At 46.5% G+C, this 18439-nt stretch overlaps 2 protein-coding genes and 1 long non-coding RNA gene across 3 annotated transcripts; 2 read left to right on the top strand and 1 right to left on the bottom strand.

Moving 5' to 3' along the window:
• Positions 1-4575: 4575 nt before the first annotated feature.
• On the bottom strand, positions 4576-6876 carry PNRC1 (proline rich nuclear receptor coactivator 1). Its single transcript, XM_075414381.1, has 2 exons — positions 6317-6876; positions 4576-5725 (listed from the first exon to the last, which is right to left on the bottom strand). Exons 1-2 carry the CDS (start codon positions 6731-6733, stop codon positions 5285-5287), a joined length of 858 nt encoding a protein of 285 aa, XP_075270496.1. The 5' UTR covers positions 6734-6876; the 3' UTR covers positions 4576-5284.
• On the top strand, positions 6851-10006 carry BORCS6 (BLOC-1 related complex subunit 6). Its single transcript, XM_075414380.1, has one exon. The coding sequence runs from the start codon at positions 6947-6949 to the stop codon at positions 7928-7930; it is 984 nt and encodes a 327-aa protein (XP_075270495.1). The 5' UTR covers positions 6851-6946; the 3' UTR covers positions 7931-10006.
• A 5004-nt stretch (positions 10007-15010) lies between these two features.
• On the top strand, positions 15011-16367 carry LOC142360592 (uncharacterized). Its single transcript, XR_012763222.1, has 2 exons — positions 15011-15398; positions 16078-16367. It is a non-coding gene; the product is annotated as an uncharacterized LOC142360592 (long non-coding RNA).
• The last annotated feature ends 2072 nt before the right edge of the window (positions 16368-18439 follow it).

Consider the following 18439-nt stretch of genomic DNA (forward strand, 5'->3'; position numbering starts at 1 on the left):
TCTTGCCTACAAACAATGTCTAAAATTTGGACAAGGTCTATCAATTGACTACTGTATTAATTCCTACAATGACCTATTGATATTCTAAACATGACAACATGCAATTTCTGAATATTCTGATGCTACAAAATGCAACTAACAAAGGCTTCATGCTATATATATACATATAGGCAAATTACAGATCTCAAGCTATACATTATTTTAAGTAAGCGTGCACCTTATTCTTTCTCATGCAGCTATGTCACCAGGCAATAGAGAACGCAAGATTCGGGTGATGAGAGCAAACAGGAGAAAGGCCTGACTCTATATACTAAGCCCTTTAATGAATGTAGGTCTAGGTCTTGTTTCAGGGAATAAAAACCAAAGTAAATTGCATTTTGATGGCCATTGCCGTCACCGCTTACAAGGACTTTTGCAAATTAATGTTCATAGGCTTACCTGACGAAAGCACACTGCTTCATTAAAGGAGAAAATGACATCTTTCAAAGAAATAGCATCTCCTCAAAACTTTATGCTTCATGACCTTAAGAATGGCAAAATGGCAATGATGATTACACCACTTCTTGAAATACAGTCAGTCATAATCTGAACTACAACAAAATACTTAGGGAAGTCCTATAAACACAAGAAAAGTCCTTGATCCCCAAATACTTCCTCCTTCTAGTATAGATTTCAGCAGCCACCCCAGTTTGCTCACCAGCGGCACCCTACCGCGTTCAGTACACACAACCAGGGCAATTCTCAGACTAAAGACAAGGGTTTATGAACCCCTCGGACTAAGTGACCGCATCTGCCACACACGCACCTGAATACGTGCTACTTGTAGTAACATCACTAGACTAATGTTAAACTCCAGTACCGATGCAGCGCTTCCAACAGAGTCAGGGCTTTGTAAAAATCTAAGGGCGGTCCTGCGTTCTGGGAGCTGAGTAAGTGAGATTTTATCACCTCATGGGAAAAGAGAGGAATGCTGACTTCAGCACAGGGGAAGAAGTACCTCTGCGAGGATGTGTTTGCTGTCCAGATTAATTCCCGAGGATTGTTTTTTCATACTCAGCTGAATTCTTGACCCTCCTGTCGTAGCTCTAATAACATTCTGCTCCACTCTGAATGCAAAACAAAAAGTTCACAGCTTTCTACGTTGCTGGTAACATTCCGCTGCTCAACTTCAGCAGTTAGGTCCTTTTACTGGATAATGTATTTCTCCTTAATTGATGGATGTTGCCTTCATTAATCTTTTCGACAGAATCAGCAACTAAACATTTCCTGCTATCAAAAATTTTTAACAGTGGTTCCTGTTCAACAAGGTAGCATCAGTTTTTCCACAGTAAATGTTAACATTTTACAACCTTTCTCTCTTACCTGCTTACCTCGTAGCCTCTTTAGGGTAAGGACCAGCCTATTCATAACATAAAACCTTCTTAGAAATTACAGCAGAAAATAATTCCCCTTAAATAGTTCAGGAAGGCAGGCACACATTTTGAAAAAAAAAAAAAATTAACACGTTGCAAAAAAAAAATTCAAAGAGTGCAAGAGGTTGTAGAAGAAAATAAGGAATGTGTTTCAGCTGCATGATGGAAGTATCAAGACTTTCTATGCAGAAATAAAGGCAAACTTATTTCCAAAATTACAATGAAAACCAATCTGTAATCTTCAGGCTTCATACAATTTATAGGCTTCATATTTGATCTCAAAACTGGGTAAAGCAGAAGAAAATCCTGAAGTGTGGCAGATATCAAATGCTTTATAATGCAAAAGCTGAAAAAATACCCTCTGAAAATAATTACAAGATCTGCTTAAAATGACACTACCTGGATAAAATATTAATCAGCTGAAATAAAATTCAATTTATGGAAGAAGTTGCAGCCTCATACGCAGACTACTTTAGCAGCATCTCTGCAGGGATCCTGGTGTTAAGGCGTTCGAATGCACACGGGATTCCCAGCTCCTGCTGCGTGAGGGGACAGAGGCATCTTTGCTTTAGCAGAGCACCAAGCCAGCCGTTATTAACGAAGCTGTCTGATGGGCTGAAACTCAGCCACGCATGAAAACCCAACAACAGACACTTCTGGGCTCCATGAAAGCCAATTTTGCAGGACCATCACCACGTGACATTTAACTGTTTAAAAGCAAGCTGGTAGTTAACTCGCCCAGTTGATTCCCCTGCAGTTCTGCACAGCATTGCACTGAAGATGATTTTAAACAGAACAGACTGTCATTATCTCGCCAAATGCAGCCTGTTCGGTTTCCTTACTCTGACTGAACTCAGAAGATGTAATGAGCAATTTGTTGAATTCCTGTGCAGCAGACACATGACCAGGTGATGATAACATGCCCACTCAGTTTGTTCATTTTCTTCCTTAAAGGCTGTTCACTTCAAAAGACTTTCTGCCATGTTACTGCAAAGAAGTCCTCCAAACATGACACTCATGTTTTTCTTTAATTTACTGGCTCTAAACTCAAAACAATTGTATGTTCATGTAATACCATGCCTTGCCTTCAGGGCACTGGGATGAGAAATCTGTCAATGTGAAGGAAAACTTGCAAGTGAAAATCCCTGTAAGAAAACACTGTAGAAGGATAAAAGAAAAAAACGTGGGAAAGTGACAATTTAAGTGCAGAATATGGTCCTAAGAGGTGACGATGTCCTGATTTTTTGACGATCTTGTTGAAGTGTGTAATGCACGCAGGCCAAGTTTTATAACGCAGTCCATTGGCCAGGAAGGGACTCAACCCAAAGATATTAAGAAGACACAGACATGAGACGCCTCAACACTTCAGCCAGATCCCAACAGGACCAGCGATACTGATGCAGAAGTAAGCTAAATAAGCTTTTTTTGGGGGGGGCACTGTTTGGAAAGATCAGATGAAACGTTGTTCTTTTACCCTGATAACCTTTACGGTCCAACAAGGTACGGGAAGTTTTAAATTTTCAAGACTTCCAAAGTCTCACCCAACAGCTTTAAAAGAATTGGCTCAGGAGCTGAGAACTATCGGCACTTACATCTAATGAATTCTGTAATCCCCAGGGACGTGACAGCGAATCAGGGTAGAAACAAAGAGGTACGTTACATTGGTGTATTTTATGTAGGATCAGAGTTAGCATTCAAACTATGCAATTTAACATCAGCTCCAAGGGGCAGAGAAGAAAAGAGGCTGACAGTGACAGAGATAACGATCAGGGGAAAAAAGGGTATCTCCTGTTAAATAATGCCAACCTACATGGCTGATGGAAACTCGCTCTTGTCAAGGTACTTATCAAGATTAAAGACAATCACAAGTTCAACCGACAAAATTAACCATTGCCTAAAGCTACGGGGAATTGCTAAAGGCATTTTCCTTTGCGCTTGATGATGTTCAGGTGAAAGAAAAAATTAAAAGCTCCACAGCAGATCAATACAACATGTACCTAATGTAGTAAACTGGGACTTATGGTCTGCTTGAGTCATCCTTAGCGAGACTCTACTAAAATTTTTCTTTGACCTAATACCGTTTATTAAGAAATTAAAAAAAGGAGGAATTTTGTTCATTTCTAGAAGACAAGCTAGGACACACTAAATTGTGGAGTATTTAGATCAGGCAGCAAACCAGGCTGCTGAAGCCACACTATTACCTCGACTATGTCCCGTTATTAATCAAGTAATACAGGTCTATTTCGCCAGGCAGGGAACCTGGAAGTCTTTGGGGCGAACCAAAAATTTCAGTCAATTTCTATAAACAAAGCAAAGAAATTCTCCTGTAGTTTTTAACCAATCTCACTCCAGGGCTGTGTTAATGAATACTGCCAGTCCAGACGGGCGGAACAAAGCGATGCAACACAGGGGAGCAGCAGCGCACGTGGCATGAGTACAGCTAACGCTGCTCACTCCAAATCTCTGGAACCACCCACGCTAGGGAACCGCCGCATCTGGGACCCTGCTGCCAGCCTTTGCTTCCCACATATCCTTCCGAGTACACTAGTGCCCAGAAAGTATTTATTTTTTCCAGTAGATCCAGAATCTTAAAAATGCTTTTCTATCTTACATAAATTTTACTATTTCCTGCTTTATTAATCTCATATACCAGATTAGTGAAATAATCACAAATCTGTTACCTCCTCAACATGCCTCTCGGACTAATCTGCACTCCACTTCCATAAGAATTTTAGACCAGAGGAATGTGATTTTCAGCGCAGCCATCAGCAAGAGACAAATTTGGTGAGCAACACAAAGTTTAACTAGCCCCACCCACACTCTTCTGTCATCGCTACTTTTCAGTATCAACTGGTTTAATAACCACTCACTATGAAAACAGTTAAGGAGCATTGCAATGTACACTTGAATGTGCAGTTGTCCAACTTTCTTGAAATCTTGAATTTTCAGGAAACGAAAGGGTAAGGAACCAAAAATGGTGTATCAGAAAGCAAATATTTTTTAAAAACACATGAAATTCTTAACAAGCTATCAAATATTACTTGGACAGTTAAAGGCTGAGAAGGACAAAATATTCCTACTGAGGCACTAGCAGGCAGTCAAGAAATTTAAGTTCATTTACTTAACAGACACCCACACAGAGAAAAGAAAAACGGAGACATGCTTAAGGGGAGGCCAAATTGTTTTATTTAATTTTTTAGTGACCAATTGGATTTTTGGCAGAAAGCTCTGCTCTCTTTTTTTTTTTTTCTCTTTAAAGAAATCAGCAGTGCTCAAGTTGATGGGTTGGAATTTTACTCAAATTCCAGTTAATTTTAAAACAAACAGACAAAACAGGAATTCCAGATACTGTTTCCAGAGCAGAGAGCAACACTTCACATTTGTATGAAAATTCTAAGTTTATCACAGAATGTTCGGGGTTGGAAGGGACCTCTGTGGGACACAGAATGTAAAACTGTTGTCAGTAGTGCATGAATAGAACATTCACATTTGATTTGGAACCTTAAAACCAGAAAGCTGTACTCTCCTTTCAAAATTTTCATTACCTTGTGCAAATCAAGTCAAGTCTTCATGTGTCAAGCACACACTTAAGAACTGTCCATGTTTTATATACAAGACATCTACCATTCAGGCAGTGCAAAATACATCCTTTCATAACAAAACTAAAATGTACCTCTCAAAGTATGAACAAGAATATACACATAATACATGATGTACACTATTTACACAACCATAAAAAATATAATACAAGGATTTTTTTTTTTTAATGTGATTATAAGACTTGACAGTCTTTTGCAATTTTTGTTGCAACAAGGCATGTTTGAGTTTCCTGGATGGAGTTGCTTGGAAAATTGCTCAAGAGATACTGGAAGCTACGCTTGGACTTTTAGGAGAGTTTTCAAATGGACTGCCATTAACTCCCTGTTTTGGTCAGACGGTTCAGCTGTGCCGCCCACCCAGTGGCTGGGCGGCTTCGGAAGGACACTAGGAGACGGTGGGTCACTGAATTTTGCCCCAGCGTAATTTTCTTTTTGGTTCGCTTCAGTCAGGGTGATGGGTTTCTTGGACTTGGCATTTCTGAAGTTCTCTGTGTTTTTAAGTGGCTTTTTCTCCTGCTTCTGAATTACTTCTGGCGATACCGAATCTTGCCAGAAGCTCTCTACCTTTCTCGCCGAGGCGATCTTTGTCAGCGGCATGTTACATCTACTCTTCTGTCTGCTCATCTTTGGTTGCTCACACAGGTGCAGACCGTGAACAGGCTGCCCGTAGGGGACGGCAGCCTTCTCGGCCTTTCCCATCTTGTTCTTCAAGAACTGCAGAGACAAAGAACACGCCTCAGAACGCGACCCCTCGCCTCAGCACAGCGCCGGCGACCGCTTCCACCCGACGGCTCGCCCGGCCGCCCCAGCCGCGAGGTGTGAGGGCCGGCCGGGCCGCAAGCCGCCCCCCGCGCCCCCCACAGCCCCTCCGCCAGGCGTACGGAGGCGAGGGAAGCCGGGGGCGGCCCTCAGAGACCCCCCCCGGCGCCCGCCCGCCCGCCATGGGGGGCCGCGCCCCGCGCACGTCCCGCCTGCGCGCGCAAGGGGGCAGCTGGCGCGCGGCCAGCAGGCTAAATCCGGCTGTTGCTGGGCGCAGCGGCGGCCGCCGATTGGTGGCGGCGAGCAGCCAATCGCCGGCCGGGATTTCGGCCTCCCTCTTCCCCCTCCCACCCTGCCCGCCCGCCCCGCCCCGCCCGAGCGGGCGTAACGGAAACTCTCCCCCCCCCCCCCCCCCCCCCCGTCCAGAGGAGCAAGGGGAGGGGGCGAGCCGCTCGCTGCCCCCCGCCGGCGGGGGCACAGGCGGCCTCCCGGCCCGCCGAGTGCGAGGGAAGGAAGCGAGCAGGAGGAGCGGAGCCCCGTCTCTACCTCCTTCCGGAGGGGCTTGCCGGGCGCGGGTCTGGCGGGGGGCTCCTCCGGCGGGGCCGTCACCAGGCCGGGGGCTGCCAAGACCGTCGGCGCGGGGTGAGCGCGAAGTTCGGCCGGGCCGTGCGTTCCCAGCGGGGTCCTCCTCCCCAGGCCGGCGCGATGCTGCTGGTACTGCTGGTAGCGGCTGGGCAGGAGCCCCGCGGGGCTGGGCCGGATCTTCCCCTTCCTCCGCCGGACTCTCCTCAGCGCCGGCCGAGCGCTGCCCCCCGGGCCCGCCAGGCAGCAGCTGGGCTGGTTCTCGCAGTTGCTGTCCCCTCGCCTGAGGCGCTGGAGGAGAGCGGAGGGCAGCCGCCTGGGGTCTTCGGTGCCCGCCGAGATCCGAGCTAGGAAGGGCGGCGGCGCTGTGGTGGTGACCATGGTGGGACGCGGGTACCCAGAGCTGTAGCGGGGAGAGGGGTCGGGTGGCCGGGGAGCGTCTGCCCGGGCTTGGTGGGCTGAGGTGGCGGCGCAAACGGGTCCGCTGCTAGGAGAACATGGCGGGGGAGTGAGACGAGCAGCCAGCGGCGCCCCGGTGTTGTTACCCGAGCGGGGCACGCCCCCTTCCGCCCCCGCGCCAATCGCCGTGCGAGGATGGCGCCAGCGGCACGCCTCTCCGCCGGGAGCCGCCAATCTCGGCGACGCGGCGGCTCCTCCGGCCCCGCCTCGGCCAATCAGAAGCGACACAAACACTTGGGGCCACGCCGGCTTCCGCGGGCCGCCCAATCCGAGCAGACACAAACGGCGGCCACGCCCCAGCCTCCGACTCACGGTCCCGCAGTGCGAAGCGAGCGGACGGGACAGGCGGGTTTCCTTGCGAAAGCCGCCGGCCAATCGAGCGGCACCCAAACAGCCGCGGCCACGCCCCCGCGCTCCCCGCAAGCCAATCGAGGGGGACGTAAACAGGCGGCGGCGCGCCCCCTGGTGGAGGGTGGGGTGCCGGCGGGCAGGCACGCGTCGCCCGCCATGGAGGTGCCGGCCGCTGGGCCGCCGGGCCGTGAGGCGGCGGGGCGGAGGCGGGACGAGCGGAGCCTGGAGGCGCTGAGCCTGGCCGCCGGCGGCGGCGGGGCGGCGGCGGCAGCGGGGCGGCAGCAGCCGGAGGGACGGCGGGCGACGCTGGCGAGCGCGCTGGAGCTGGAGGGGACGGTGCTGCGCGAGGGCCGCCTCACGCAGTTCGTGGCCAACAACCTGGAGCGGCGGATCCGGCTGAGCGGCGCCCCGCGGGCCGAGCCTCCGGCGGGCGGCGGCGGCGGCTCCTCGATCCCGGCCATCGACCCCGGCGCGCTGCAGGACGTGGTGGCGCTGGCCGGGCAGGTGGCGGCGCAGGTGGACGAGCTGCTGCGCGCCGTGCACGGCGGCCTGCAGGCCCTGACGGCCCTCAGCGTCGGCTGCATCCAGACCTACCGCGACGGCGTGGAGAGCCTGGGCGAGGCGGCCGACCTCAGCATCCGCGCCATGTACGCGCTGGTGGCGCGCTGCGAGGAGCTGGACCGCGCCATGCAGCCCGTGCCCGCCCTGGCCAGGCGCATCCGCGACATGAAGGGCACGCTGGAGCGGCTGGAGGGGCTCTGCAAGTAGGAGGCCCGGCGGGGAGCGGGGCTCGGCCGGCCCGGCCGCTGCCCGCCATGCCGGGCTCCCCCCTCGCGGGTAGCCCCGCCGCTGGGCCGGGCCGGGCCGGGCCGCAGCTCGGCGCCTTCGGCTCGGGGCCGGCGCGTCCTGCCGGTGCGCGCCCAGCCGGCGGGCCTTCGTCTGGAGGGAGAGAGGTGTTCGCCACCGGCAGAGGAGCAGGTCCCGGGGGAAGACGCGGGGCAGACGCCAGGCGGTGCTTTCTAGCTTCAGCTCCATTAAAGAATTTGGATTCCACATGCCTTACGCTTTCTATTTATTGAGGGCTAGGAAAAACTAACACTTCTTAATTAAAAGCAACTGTTAATTTTTTTTTTAACCAAATTTGAAGTGGTTGTGAGTATTTGCTTGATGCTTACAGGCATACGCGCTTGTTTTGTAGCTGACTTAGTGCCTGACGAGAAGTTCTCGCTTCTGCCGTTACAGCGGGTAACCACGCAGAACACTGCTGTCTTTACAGGACACAGTTGTGAGAGAAGGTACGAGGAAATTTAATATATATAGCAAAGACACTTGCTTTCTGAGAAGAATATATAAAATCCATAGAATATAATTCAGATCAGATTGCCTGCTCTAGGCGACCCTGCTTCGGCAGGGGGGTTGGACTAGATGACCCACAGAGGTCCCTTCCAACCCTGAACATTCTGTGGTTCTGTGGTAAGAACAAATCTATATATGCAAAGTTCTGAATAAAAGCCCGCAGATAAAACATGCTTTGCCCCTGTTAGGCTCTACAGTTGTCTTCACAGTGTAGAAGTTGTGAATGGCATCACTGTGAAATGATCCTGTAATTCTGGTTTGGATTTTTTTTCAATTTGGAAAATACCTATTTAATTAGACGGGTAACATGAACGTACGATGACATTACATGGGTGTGTGACTGACATAAAGTGGGTACTTTGGGATAATTTATTTGTAAAACTTGAAGCTTTTGTATATGCATCACTGTATGCAGAAGTGATTTTGCTGTATCAGTAAGTATTTCCTCTGAGACCTGAGAGTAGCCGAATTCTCTGCTCGCTATGGTTCCTATGCAACTAGCCTCTTAGATGATGCTCTTGGCAATCCATTTAGGTCACAAATGTCCTTGTAACAAGATTTCAGCAGAGAAATGATCACTGTGATCTTATGTGTGTGTAATGGTGCTTTTGGTGACCAGTGGCTCCTAAAAACCATGGAGCAAAGGTAGCCAGAAATACTACAGAAGTCCTGTAACTTTTGGTAGAAGAGCAGACAGGTTTGTGATGGATGCAGCTGCTACCCCACCATAATCTCATTAAAAACACCCGAGTGTGGGGCAGATGTTGTGATGTACTGTGCTTCTGCATGTAGACAATACTGAATTTTAACAAAATAATTTGGTTCTATGCCACCCTTGTTTGCGTAATACCTGCCTCTGGCCTATTTTGGGCTTCTCAACAAGGCCATGTCTTTCCCTCAGCGTAGGGATATATTTCTTGTGTGGCCTTCCAGCCCTAGCAATGGGAGAAGGCTGGAAATGGGCTGTGGCAAGGCCGTGCTCTTTGTGGTCACAGCTCTCATGGTACTGTCTTCTGGGGAACAGCTGTGGCTCCAGAAAGGGACCAGAGGTTAGCAGAGCGAAAAAGGAGAACTTAACTGCCCCTGCTCACGGGCCCCGAAGACACTAAGGATTTCATAACACCACGGCAGCAGCTGTACTCTTGAGTAGTTTTGGGGTGTTAATCTTGGGAAAGTTTGAACTTGTCTATCATGGAGGTGCAGTAGTTTTGCTAAGTATGTTTTGTATATGTCAAGAGTGAAAACCAAAGTTTGATCCTGTGTAACTTGTGAGTATTGTTGAAATGTGCAGGAAAGTCCTGCAAGCTGACTTGCACAGCCACATATGTACAGCTGCGCTTTGTTCGTACAGGCTGAGGTGAAGCCTTGAAAGCATACGTGTTTCAGTACGCTGCTGGGTTTTGACAGCATTTCCTTTGCAGTCACCTATGTTCAATGCTAATTCCCTGCTAAAATTGTCAAGTCTGTAGAATAAAATGATTACTTTTATGTTTTTGTTAGTGATTAGTTGTTGTTGAAGTGTTTCACTTCTTAATTATTGCTTTTCTTATTTGGTAAAATAATTTGAAAGCTAATTTAAACTCTGCTCCTGCAGTTGCACAGAGAGAGACCCATTAAAGTGATTGCAGGGCCGGTTTCAGTCTAGGTCCTCGGGCAGTAATTTCTGACAGTGATGTCTTTCATGTGATGAAAAAGGGATCACCAGTGAATGACAAGCATGAAGGAAGCGGTTATTACACGGGGTTTGTTTTTTAATATCCGTCTGAAAGCTTCAGCTTGTTTGCAGGGCAGACGTCACTGAGCTTGGTGAAGTGGATCCTGTTCCCAGGCGTCTGCCTTGTACGTTTGCTGTCCCTGGGGCAGGCGTGGCCCAAATGATAGGAGCCTGTTCTGTGCCACCATGGTCCATATCGATGTGTTATTGCATAGCTGCCACGATTTCCAGCCCCCCGGTCCACAGCGGCCTCCACTGCTGCAGGAATGGTGACCCTTGCCAGCGTCTGTGTCAGCGCGGCTCTGGTCCTGGCCCTGCTCTTGAAGTCCCACGTGAAGCGCTTGTGAGCTATGTGCAGCTCCGTAGCCACCAGTGAACCCGTTCCTTCTGCAGCCAGACGCCTGTACTGCCTTTTTGATCCCAGTCCAGGCTTTCTTGTGCATATTCCGTGTTAATTCTGGCACTTTCCAGCTTTTGGGTGTTGAGCGTGAAAGCTTTCAGGTTCCTTTAGCCTTTTTTTTGCTTAACCGGTCAGTGAGCAAAGTAAAACCATGTTTGGATTTTCCAAAACCTGCAAATGGGTTTGCATATATGTTCCTGCTTAGTCACTCAGCTTTGCAATGGGTTTTGTTTTCCTTTCCTCCTCAGCTGCCAAGTGAACTTTCATTGTAACAGGATGGGCAAGGTCAAAGAGAAAACTAACAAAACAAAATGGTGTGCAGAGCACTAAGCAAAGCCAGGTACAGAGTTAGCTCTGCGCCAAGAATGACTTGCTCTGATAACCGTCAGTGACTCTGTTAGGAATTAGGTTAGTTTGATTTTTTTTTTTTTTTTCTTCAGGGCAAGCGTCAGATTTGACTATGGAAATCCTTTTTTCTGATGAAGGTGTGGTTGGTTCTTCATTCAGGGCTTTTTCTTCCCTCCTTTGTGAGGTTTTGTATTCCCTGAACTCTGAACTGATTCCATATCCATGCTATTTAAAGGAGCTTTACAAGATAAAATTCTTATTTACAGCTGAAAAAAACCCCAGTCACCCAAGCTGCAACTGTTTTGATATGGTTTCAAATAGGATGACTGCACTACCAGAAGACAAAACCCTTAATTTTAAAACTTAAAAATTAGCAGCAGCTTTCCGGAGGAGTTAGTAGATGAGCTCTTGTAGCAAATTGTGTCAGCTGAAACTGAAAAGTGTGTAAGATAGAGGCCTCTTGCAACAGGTGTCATCCAACAGAAGACAAGTTCTAGCTGTCGGATGCTGCGCTACCTTGTCCTGATCAGCACCGGTGTGTACACCTGAAAAAAAACCTTTAAAAGATCAGCAGAGCGTGCTTATGTTGCTGTCACAGCCAGCTTTTATTGCCAGGAAATTGCTTTGAGAAGAGGACATTCCTATAAAAATTACGAACGGTCCAGTTAGTACATTTTGTGTGAACGTTGTCTCCACTTCTGTTTTCGGAAGAGAGAGATTCATGACATTTTTCGGTTAGAAAGCCTAACACAGTTACTGCATCGGATGCAGGAACTGAAACTCGGCTGGGTTTCACAGCTGCTGCTCCAGCTTGGTGCCCGGGGGAAGCTTTTGTCATCGTTACTGTCTGCTGTCCAAAGCTCCAGAAGTAGAGATGTGATCAGTGGGCTTGGGCCCTGAGCTTCCACCTTAGAAATGAAGATCCTCCTGCCCCCCGTTATAACAATAGTACCGTATCTGGCGACAGGAAAAATGGTAAAGAATCAAAATTTCAAACTTCTCTGAAGTTCTATTTCCTTCCTACTACTTGTACATATTAGAAGCAATGCAAAAACAACCCCAAACTGAAAAACCCCATACATCTGCCCCTTCAAAGACTGCTAATTGATCCTCCTCCCAAATCGGAGAGGATGTGAATAGGTTGGCAGTTTCATAAATAACGATAGTTATTGGCTATCAAGGATAACATGCTTGAGATGGCTCTCGCAGTAGTGTTGAATCCTGATGAGTCTTAAGAGAACCTGAGTTTAAAGAAAATGCAGTACTACATTTTATTTACAATACAGATAGGGTTGGAGATGGGGTAGTCCATGCAACACTTCCAAAACTGGCATCTGTTGTTTGCTAGCAGGGTTCAACGGCGATGTAGTTGGTCAGGATGCGGCAACATTCATTAACTGGGAGAGCAGAAAAGCAGAGTTACAACTAACTTGATTATTTTCCTAGATTACAGCTAGAAAGCACTGTCACTGTAATTGGTTGCAGAATTTGAGTTAATGTTGCTGTGATTAATTACTGTGAAGTATCTGTGTTGAAAGTTGATTTATTGCAGAGAAGGGTAATAACTTATGTCAGTATTTGTATTTACGTGAATACTAGTTAGAGAGGGAAGAATCCTAGAATTCTCTCTGACACTGTGTTTCTGGTCTCAGTGTGACGAACCATGGTTTTTCCTTGTTTTTCTTGATGGACAATGCTGGAAAAATTCCCAGCATTGAACTTGCAGTGTAAAACAAACAGCCGTGCCCAGTGAGTTATTAGGAAGCGCTTTGTTAAGGGCAGCTTCGTTGTCTGGAAGTACATGTAAATGAAGGGGGAAAAAATTCCACAAACTGACCAGGCAATCATTTCTAATTGTACAGCGGTGTAGTAATCCTGGGTATCTGGTTTGTTACTGGGATCATTTGACTACACTCAGTAGCAGAGAATCCCCAAAATCCCAAGCTGAAACCTTAGCTTTTTCATAAATGAGCTTGCTTTCCTTGGCCTCGTACCAGCAGTGACGTTTACCAGCCATTTGCACTGTAACGAGATTTTTCTTGTCTGAACTTGAACTGTTGCCATTCAAGGAAATGCTAACCTGAAAATAAACTCCTTTAAAGTCGAAGTATCATTTGACTTTGTTCCTCTTTCTGTTTTCGCTGCCTACGCAATTTGTTTACTCGGTGGATTTTTTTTTTCGGGCTGGGACTTTCCAGTGACGTGCCCTCAGCTGGAAGGAGAGGGGAGTTTCTCACTGCTGAGCAAGACTGGGATTTTCCATTTTCCAAAACTCTTCCCGCATGCCATTTATAGTTGGTGATATGGATCTAGCTCCGTTTTGTTTCCCTCTTTGAAGAAACAGATGTGCAACTACAAGGCTTTCACCTCTCCAGCTCTGATGTCATCAGCTTTCTGTTGTCTAATCAGAGCAACTGGGCAGTTGTAACAGTTTCCCCCCCTCCATTTTCTACAGCCACCAGCTGTGCCGCCTTTCCCCTGGCAAAAGCTTGTTCAGGACCTCTCATTAGTTCTCAGCGTTCTTATTTGATCCCACTTATCTTCTGTCTTCAGTTGCATGACTTATGACATCAGTGGGGTTATCGTACTACCAAGGCACCAACCTTCTTTAGCTCAGTTACGTCGCTTTCAGCTGCCTTTGCTTTTCACTCCTGTTCTGCCTCAAATTCAGCATGGTCGTCTGCAAGCCCTGGCCGAGGCTAGCTTCTGCTGCCAGCCTGACCTGGTCTCTTTTGATGTCACCCATTCCTTTATCATTTGAAGTGTCTCACTAAATTAACCTTACGCTTTCTTTTGCTATGACTTCCTTGCTGCTGTCTTCTGCAATGCTCCTTGTATTCAGAATACCCACCATCAGCTGTCTTGTTTGTAAATCGACCCTTGGGAGTAGGCAAGTCAGAAACTACAAAGACAGTGGATTTCTACTTATTACAGGAAACAGAAGGCATGACAGAAAAACACCTGTAACAGGAGAGAGCTAGGTCTTACTATTTGGTTCTGATCTATTTTAAAAATACGCCAACAAATGCAAATAAAACTGAACAAACTACTTGTGAAATAATACTGGTATAACCGTGTGTGCTGTGATGTAGCTCTTAAGAGATGGGAAAATCAATCAGCTGCTGTTTACACAGGCTCTCGAGGGCGGCGTTGCAGACTATCAAATACCATGTGACATGGTGAGGTGATGCAATGTTTATAAAACACATGCAAGTCCCCAAAGCAAACTATGTTGTTTTTCCTTTTAATCATAGAAAGATGAAGCAAATAACTGGAGTAAGGCGACTGCTAAACAGAATTCTGGTCTCCCTGCCTTCCTTTTGGCACATACACACACAGGGCTCTCACTGACTTCACAAGGAGCTCTATGTATTTTTGTGGACGTTACAAAACTTTATAGGATGTGTTATATTTATTACTTGCAACAAACTTTGGGAAGGAACAGTGGTAAAGAAGGATGAGCTCGAGTATTTGGAGTTCAGGTGATGCCAAGCCAGTTCCTCCCATTTGTTCACCAAGATTCACATGTAGATACTTTAGTATGGCAAATATATTCCTTTTTAACAAGATTATTCTTCCCTAACTGTCAGTGCTGCACAGTCAGTGGACAAATGCAAGTCACAGCCAAAGGACTAATTCTACATAAGTGTTAAAATGTCTGTTTTAAAACAAAAATGAGTATTGGGCTGTACTGAGTTGAATAGCTGTAAAAAGTTAACAGTTGTTAAAATTCAAGTTTTAATAATGCTCAGCTATGCAGTTCTTAATAATTACGTACAATCTGTTTATTAAAATACCTATCAGCAATGATTGCAAAGACTTCAGTCCAACCAACCGCCACGGTCTGTTTCTTATGCTTTAAATGAACCATGAGTAAGAGAGGTAACTGATTTGGACATTCAGTAAAGCAGGAGTCACGGAACATGTTTCCCATATGTGTTAATATAAACCAGAAAAATTGTGTAACTTGGTGACTACTGGAATTTACGTAGCACTGTAGACATTTTTGGTTGCAGCATTCATTCAGCAGCATTTATGGCTGTGGAATCAAATGCACTTTGTCTTTGTCCTTGATTATTTATAAGCTTTGATTTGAGATAGGGATGAATACTTTGTCTCAGAAATAGTTCAGTTTCACTAACAGACAAAACAAAGACTGGGACAAAACTTCATTTGTTTCTCTACGAATCTGTAAGTGAGACCTTGATTTAAAGATCTCGATGATAGCTATTTGCATAATACTTTGGAAACAAAAGTTTCCTGGGTTGGACATAGGCACTCAGCTCCTCGTTACACAACGTACCTTCAGCGGCGTGGCTTGTCACTGCTGCCTGCTCGATACCCTGCCTCTGACGTTGTGTGCTACTGCTGTAAAAAGGCAGCTGGATGGTGCAGACACGGGGGAGTCCTATCAAAAGGTATCTCTATTACACCATTTTATTTATTAGGATTTTTCATTCTGATGCCTTTCTATTTCTTCTTAGTTCCCTTGGGGAATGCCACAGGGGAGCCCTTTTTTGCATTCCCAGCAGTCCTTGGTCAGTAGATCATTTTTCCAGTTAGCACTGCTCTTTGAAACTACCTCTAACAATGTAAATCAACAGATATACTTTGCGCATACATCATGTTGGCACAGCTGGTGTGCTGGTAGGCTGAAATGCTGCTTGTATTTTGGAAACCTACTCGGTACCAGGCAGCGTTGAAAGTGAATTCTTAGTGCAGAAGAATAGCAGTTTTGTGAGTCGCTGCAGAAGCAGCATGCCCCTAGCGCAGAAAAGGATCGGAGATCCCACAGGGAGATCTGCAAGCATGGCTTCAGGTTGCTTCTCTAGCAGTAAGAAGAAAAGAGAAGTAGGTGAGGTGTTAGATTGCCTGTATTGCCGTAGACCTGCCAGGGTGGGTCCACGGGGCTGACAAGTACTCACTGCAGCCACTGTCTCCTTCAGTGACAGAAATTGCTTTATCTCTGAGGTGATTAATACTGTCAAAACTGGATGCACATTTATTTATCATGCTTTTGGATATCATGGTTCATGTAGAAGGAAATAATATTTAACATTAATCAGATCATTAATGTAATTGAACCATCCTTTCTAGCGCACACCCCATTAAAAAGAGCAAGCAATCGCCAATTTTTGTACGTGTGGTTTTGCCACCCAAAGGTGAAAAAAACTTCTTATGGTGACAGTGGATGTCAGTAACAGATGGAGAAGAACACAGCCAGATCAGGAACAACGGTGGATGTAACCATAGTTTGCTCACTGTGGTTATCCGAGAGCTGTCCTGGGTTGAACTTGGTCTTTTCCACATTGGAAATCTTAAAAGATACAGCAATAAAATTCTCACACGGTGTTTCTATTAAAGTATGAGTGGAATGTTTGTTTCAAGATCTGGATTAATACTGTCAGTTGTGTGCTTTGATTAGGTCAGCTTCACATGTTAAACTGACCCAGATTTCCTTCAGCTCCTTGGTAGATCACAAATCTGAGAGAAGCTGAGACCATGTTTGGATACTTGGCGACGATGCCAGCTGTGTTGAGGCAGCCTGAAGAGCCCCTTTCCTGGCCCAGCGCTGCCCACTTGTTCCTGACCACCGGCTGCATTTCCCCCTGAGTTTATCCGTGCTGCTGGCGCAGCCACAAAATGAACCGAGCGAGGAGCTCGACCCAGCTGAGCCCAGCCAGGAGGGAGGGGGAGGCTTGTTTGCTCTTTGGCCACATCCGTCCCCTGCCTTGGGGAGGAACCAACACGGAGAATAACGGCTGCGCGAGCCCACTGTGCTCACAGCTGAGATAAGGAAGGTGCTCGGGGCGGGGGGGGGAGGTGGTGCAGCCACTGCCACCCAAATCGTGTTGACCTACAGCCTGCAGAAGCGCATTGCTTGGGCTGGTAGTTGGGTTGCTCCCAGGAAAGAGGCCCATAGCTAGAAGCAGGGTTGCACTGGAAACAGTCATTAAACAATGCCTTAGATTTAATTTTATGTCATTAGGTATATAAAACCTCTTTTCTGCGTGGCTGAAAGTTCAGCTACCAAGTGGGTAAAAAAGATTACCTAGCAACAGCTCTACCTGTTTCAAAGCTGGTACAAACTGCAGTGCAGAGAAGAATAGAAAATAATGAAGTGGGTTGAGTTTCAGGACGAAATACCTCATGTTTTCATTCTACCTGCTCCCTCTGTGGTAATCAAAACTTTGCATCTGAGATACAAACAATCAAAACAGGCTTCCAATTTTAAACCAGCGTACCCTTGTGTGTAACCAACATTGTGCCCATACTGTTTATACTCATTTGAGACTCTCTGTGTCATCATTCAATAATTGACATTTAATAATCACTTTAGTTCTATTCATGACTCTCTGCTGTTGTGTACCAACGTTTGCTGGCACGTCTTTCTAATTCTCAATGTTACGGGACATGATTCAAAGTATAGGTAGGGCCTGAGTCACAGTCTGCTGAGACTGATAAAAAGTCTTCCACTGAAGTTGAGAAAGCTTATCATGTGTCACGTAGCGGGTCTCTGACAGAACATCCAATTATAGTAAAAAATACTATACTAAACTGATTTTAGCAGATCTAACTCCCATTACGTGGAAGGATATGTGGAGATTTTTCTCCTCAAAGGGATTTTTGAAAAGCAGTTTCTGTAGAGCAGAGGTAGGTAACTGGAATTCACAAAGTAACTTTTCTGAAGAAGTGTTAACGTTTTCCAGTAACGGCCTGCAGCCTTCCAGTGCCTAAAGGTTGTTAGCCAAACCTCAAAACTTCAGCCTACTCAGAGATCTAGGAAATTCATTTCAGGCAAATAGTCATCTTCGTACCTCCTTCCTGTTCTCAAGGACCTTCATCTCCCTGAGTAACTCCCTAAAAGTCCATCTGCACAAGAACAGTTTCATACCCACACTGAGTGAAGGTGCGAGTACAAGAATAATAGGGGTTTTTTTGTGCTAATCTTAACCTAGTTACAGCAGTTAAAACCAGCAGTGGAAAGAAGTGGCATGGATTTCAACCATAGCTGTACGAACAGCAATGGACCACAGGCACTGCGTTCTCTGAGGCAAAGTCCATTCCATAATGCCCAGCGTAAGTCATCACTGTGCTGTGAAGCCTACAGCGGTGAGAATGTGAAAAAGAGTATTTCTAGAGAATGACAAACATATTTCAAATGAAAAAAAAAAAAATCCTTTCTCTAAGGAATGCTTGGAAGACATGAATTTACAACCTATACAGTGTCACGGTCTAAAATGACATTTGGCAATTTATTCTTAAGGTTCCCCAAGTCAGTAATGCTGCAGATGTATATGCTAGGATATTCCTCTTGCTCTCTACTTCCTTTTGAGTGAGGCTTTGTTCAGGAAGAGCAGCATGCATTCTTGTAAAGCTTGTTCCACAACGCATACTGACAGAAAGCAAAACTAACCTCACCAGGGCAACGTTTGAACATCTGATTTTATAGATATAC

Source organism: Opisthocomus hoazin, chromosome 2 (assembly GCF_030867145.1).
Source record: "Opisthocomus hoazin isolate bOpiHoa1 chromosome 2, bOpiHoa1.hap1, whole genome shotgun sequence".
NCBI lineage: Eukaryota > Metazoa > Chordata > Aves > Opisthocomiformes > Opisthocomidae > Opisthocomus > Opisthocomus hoazin.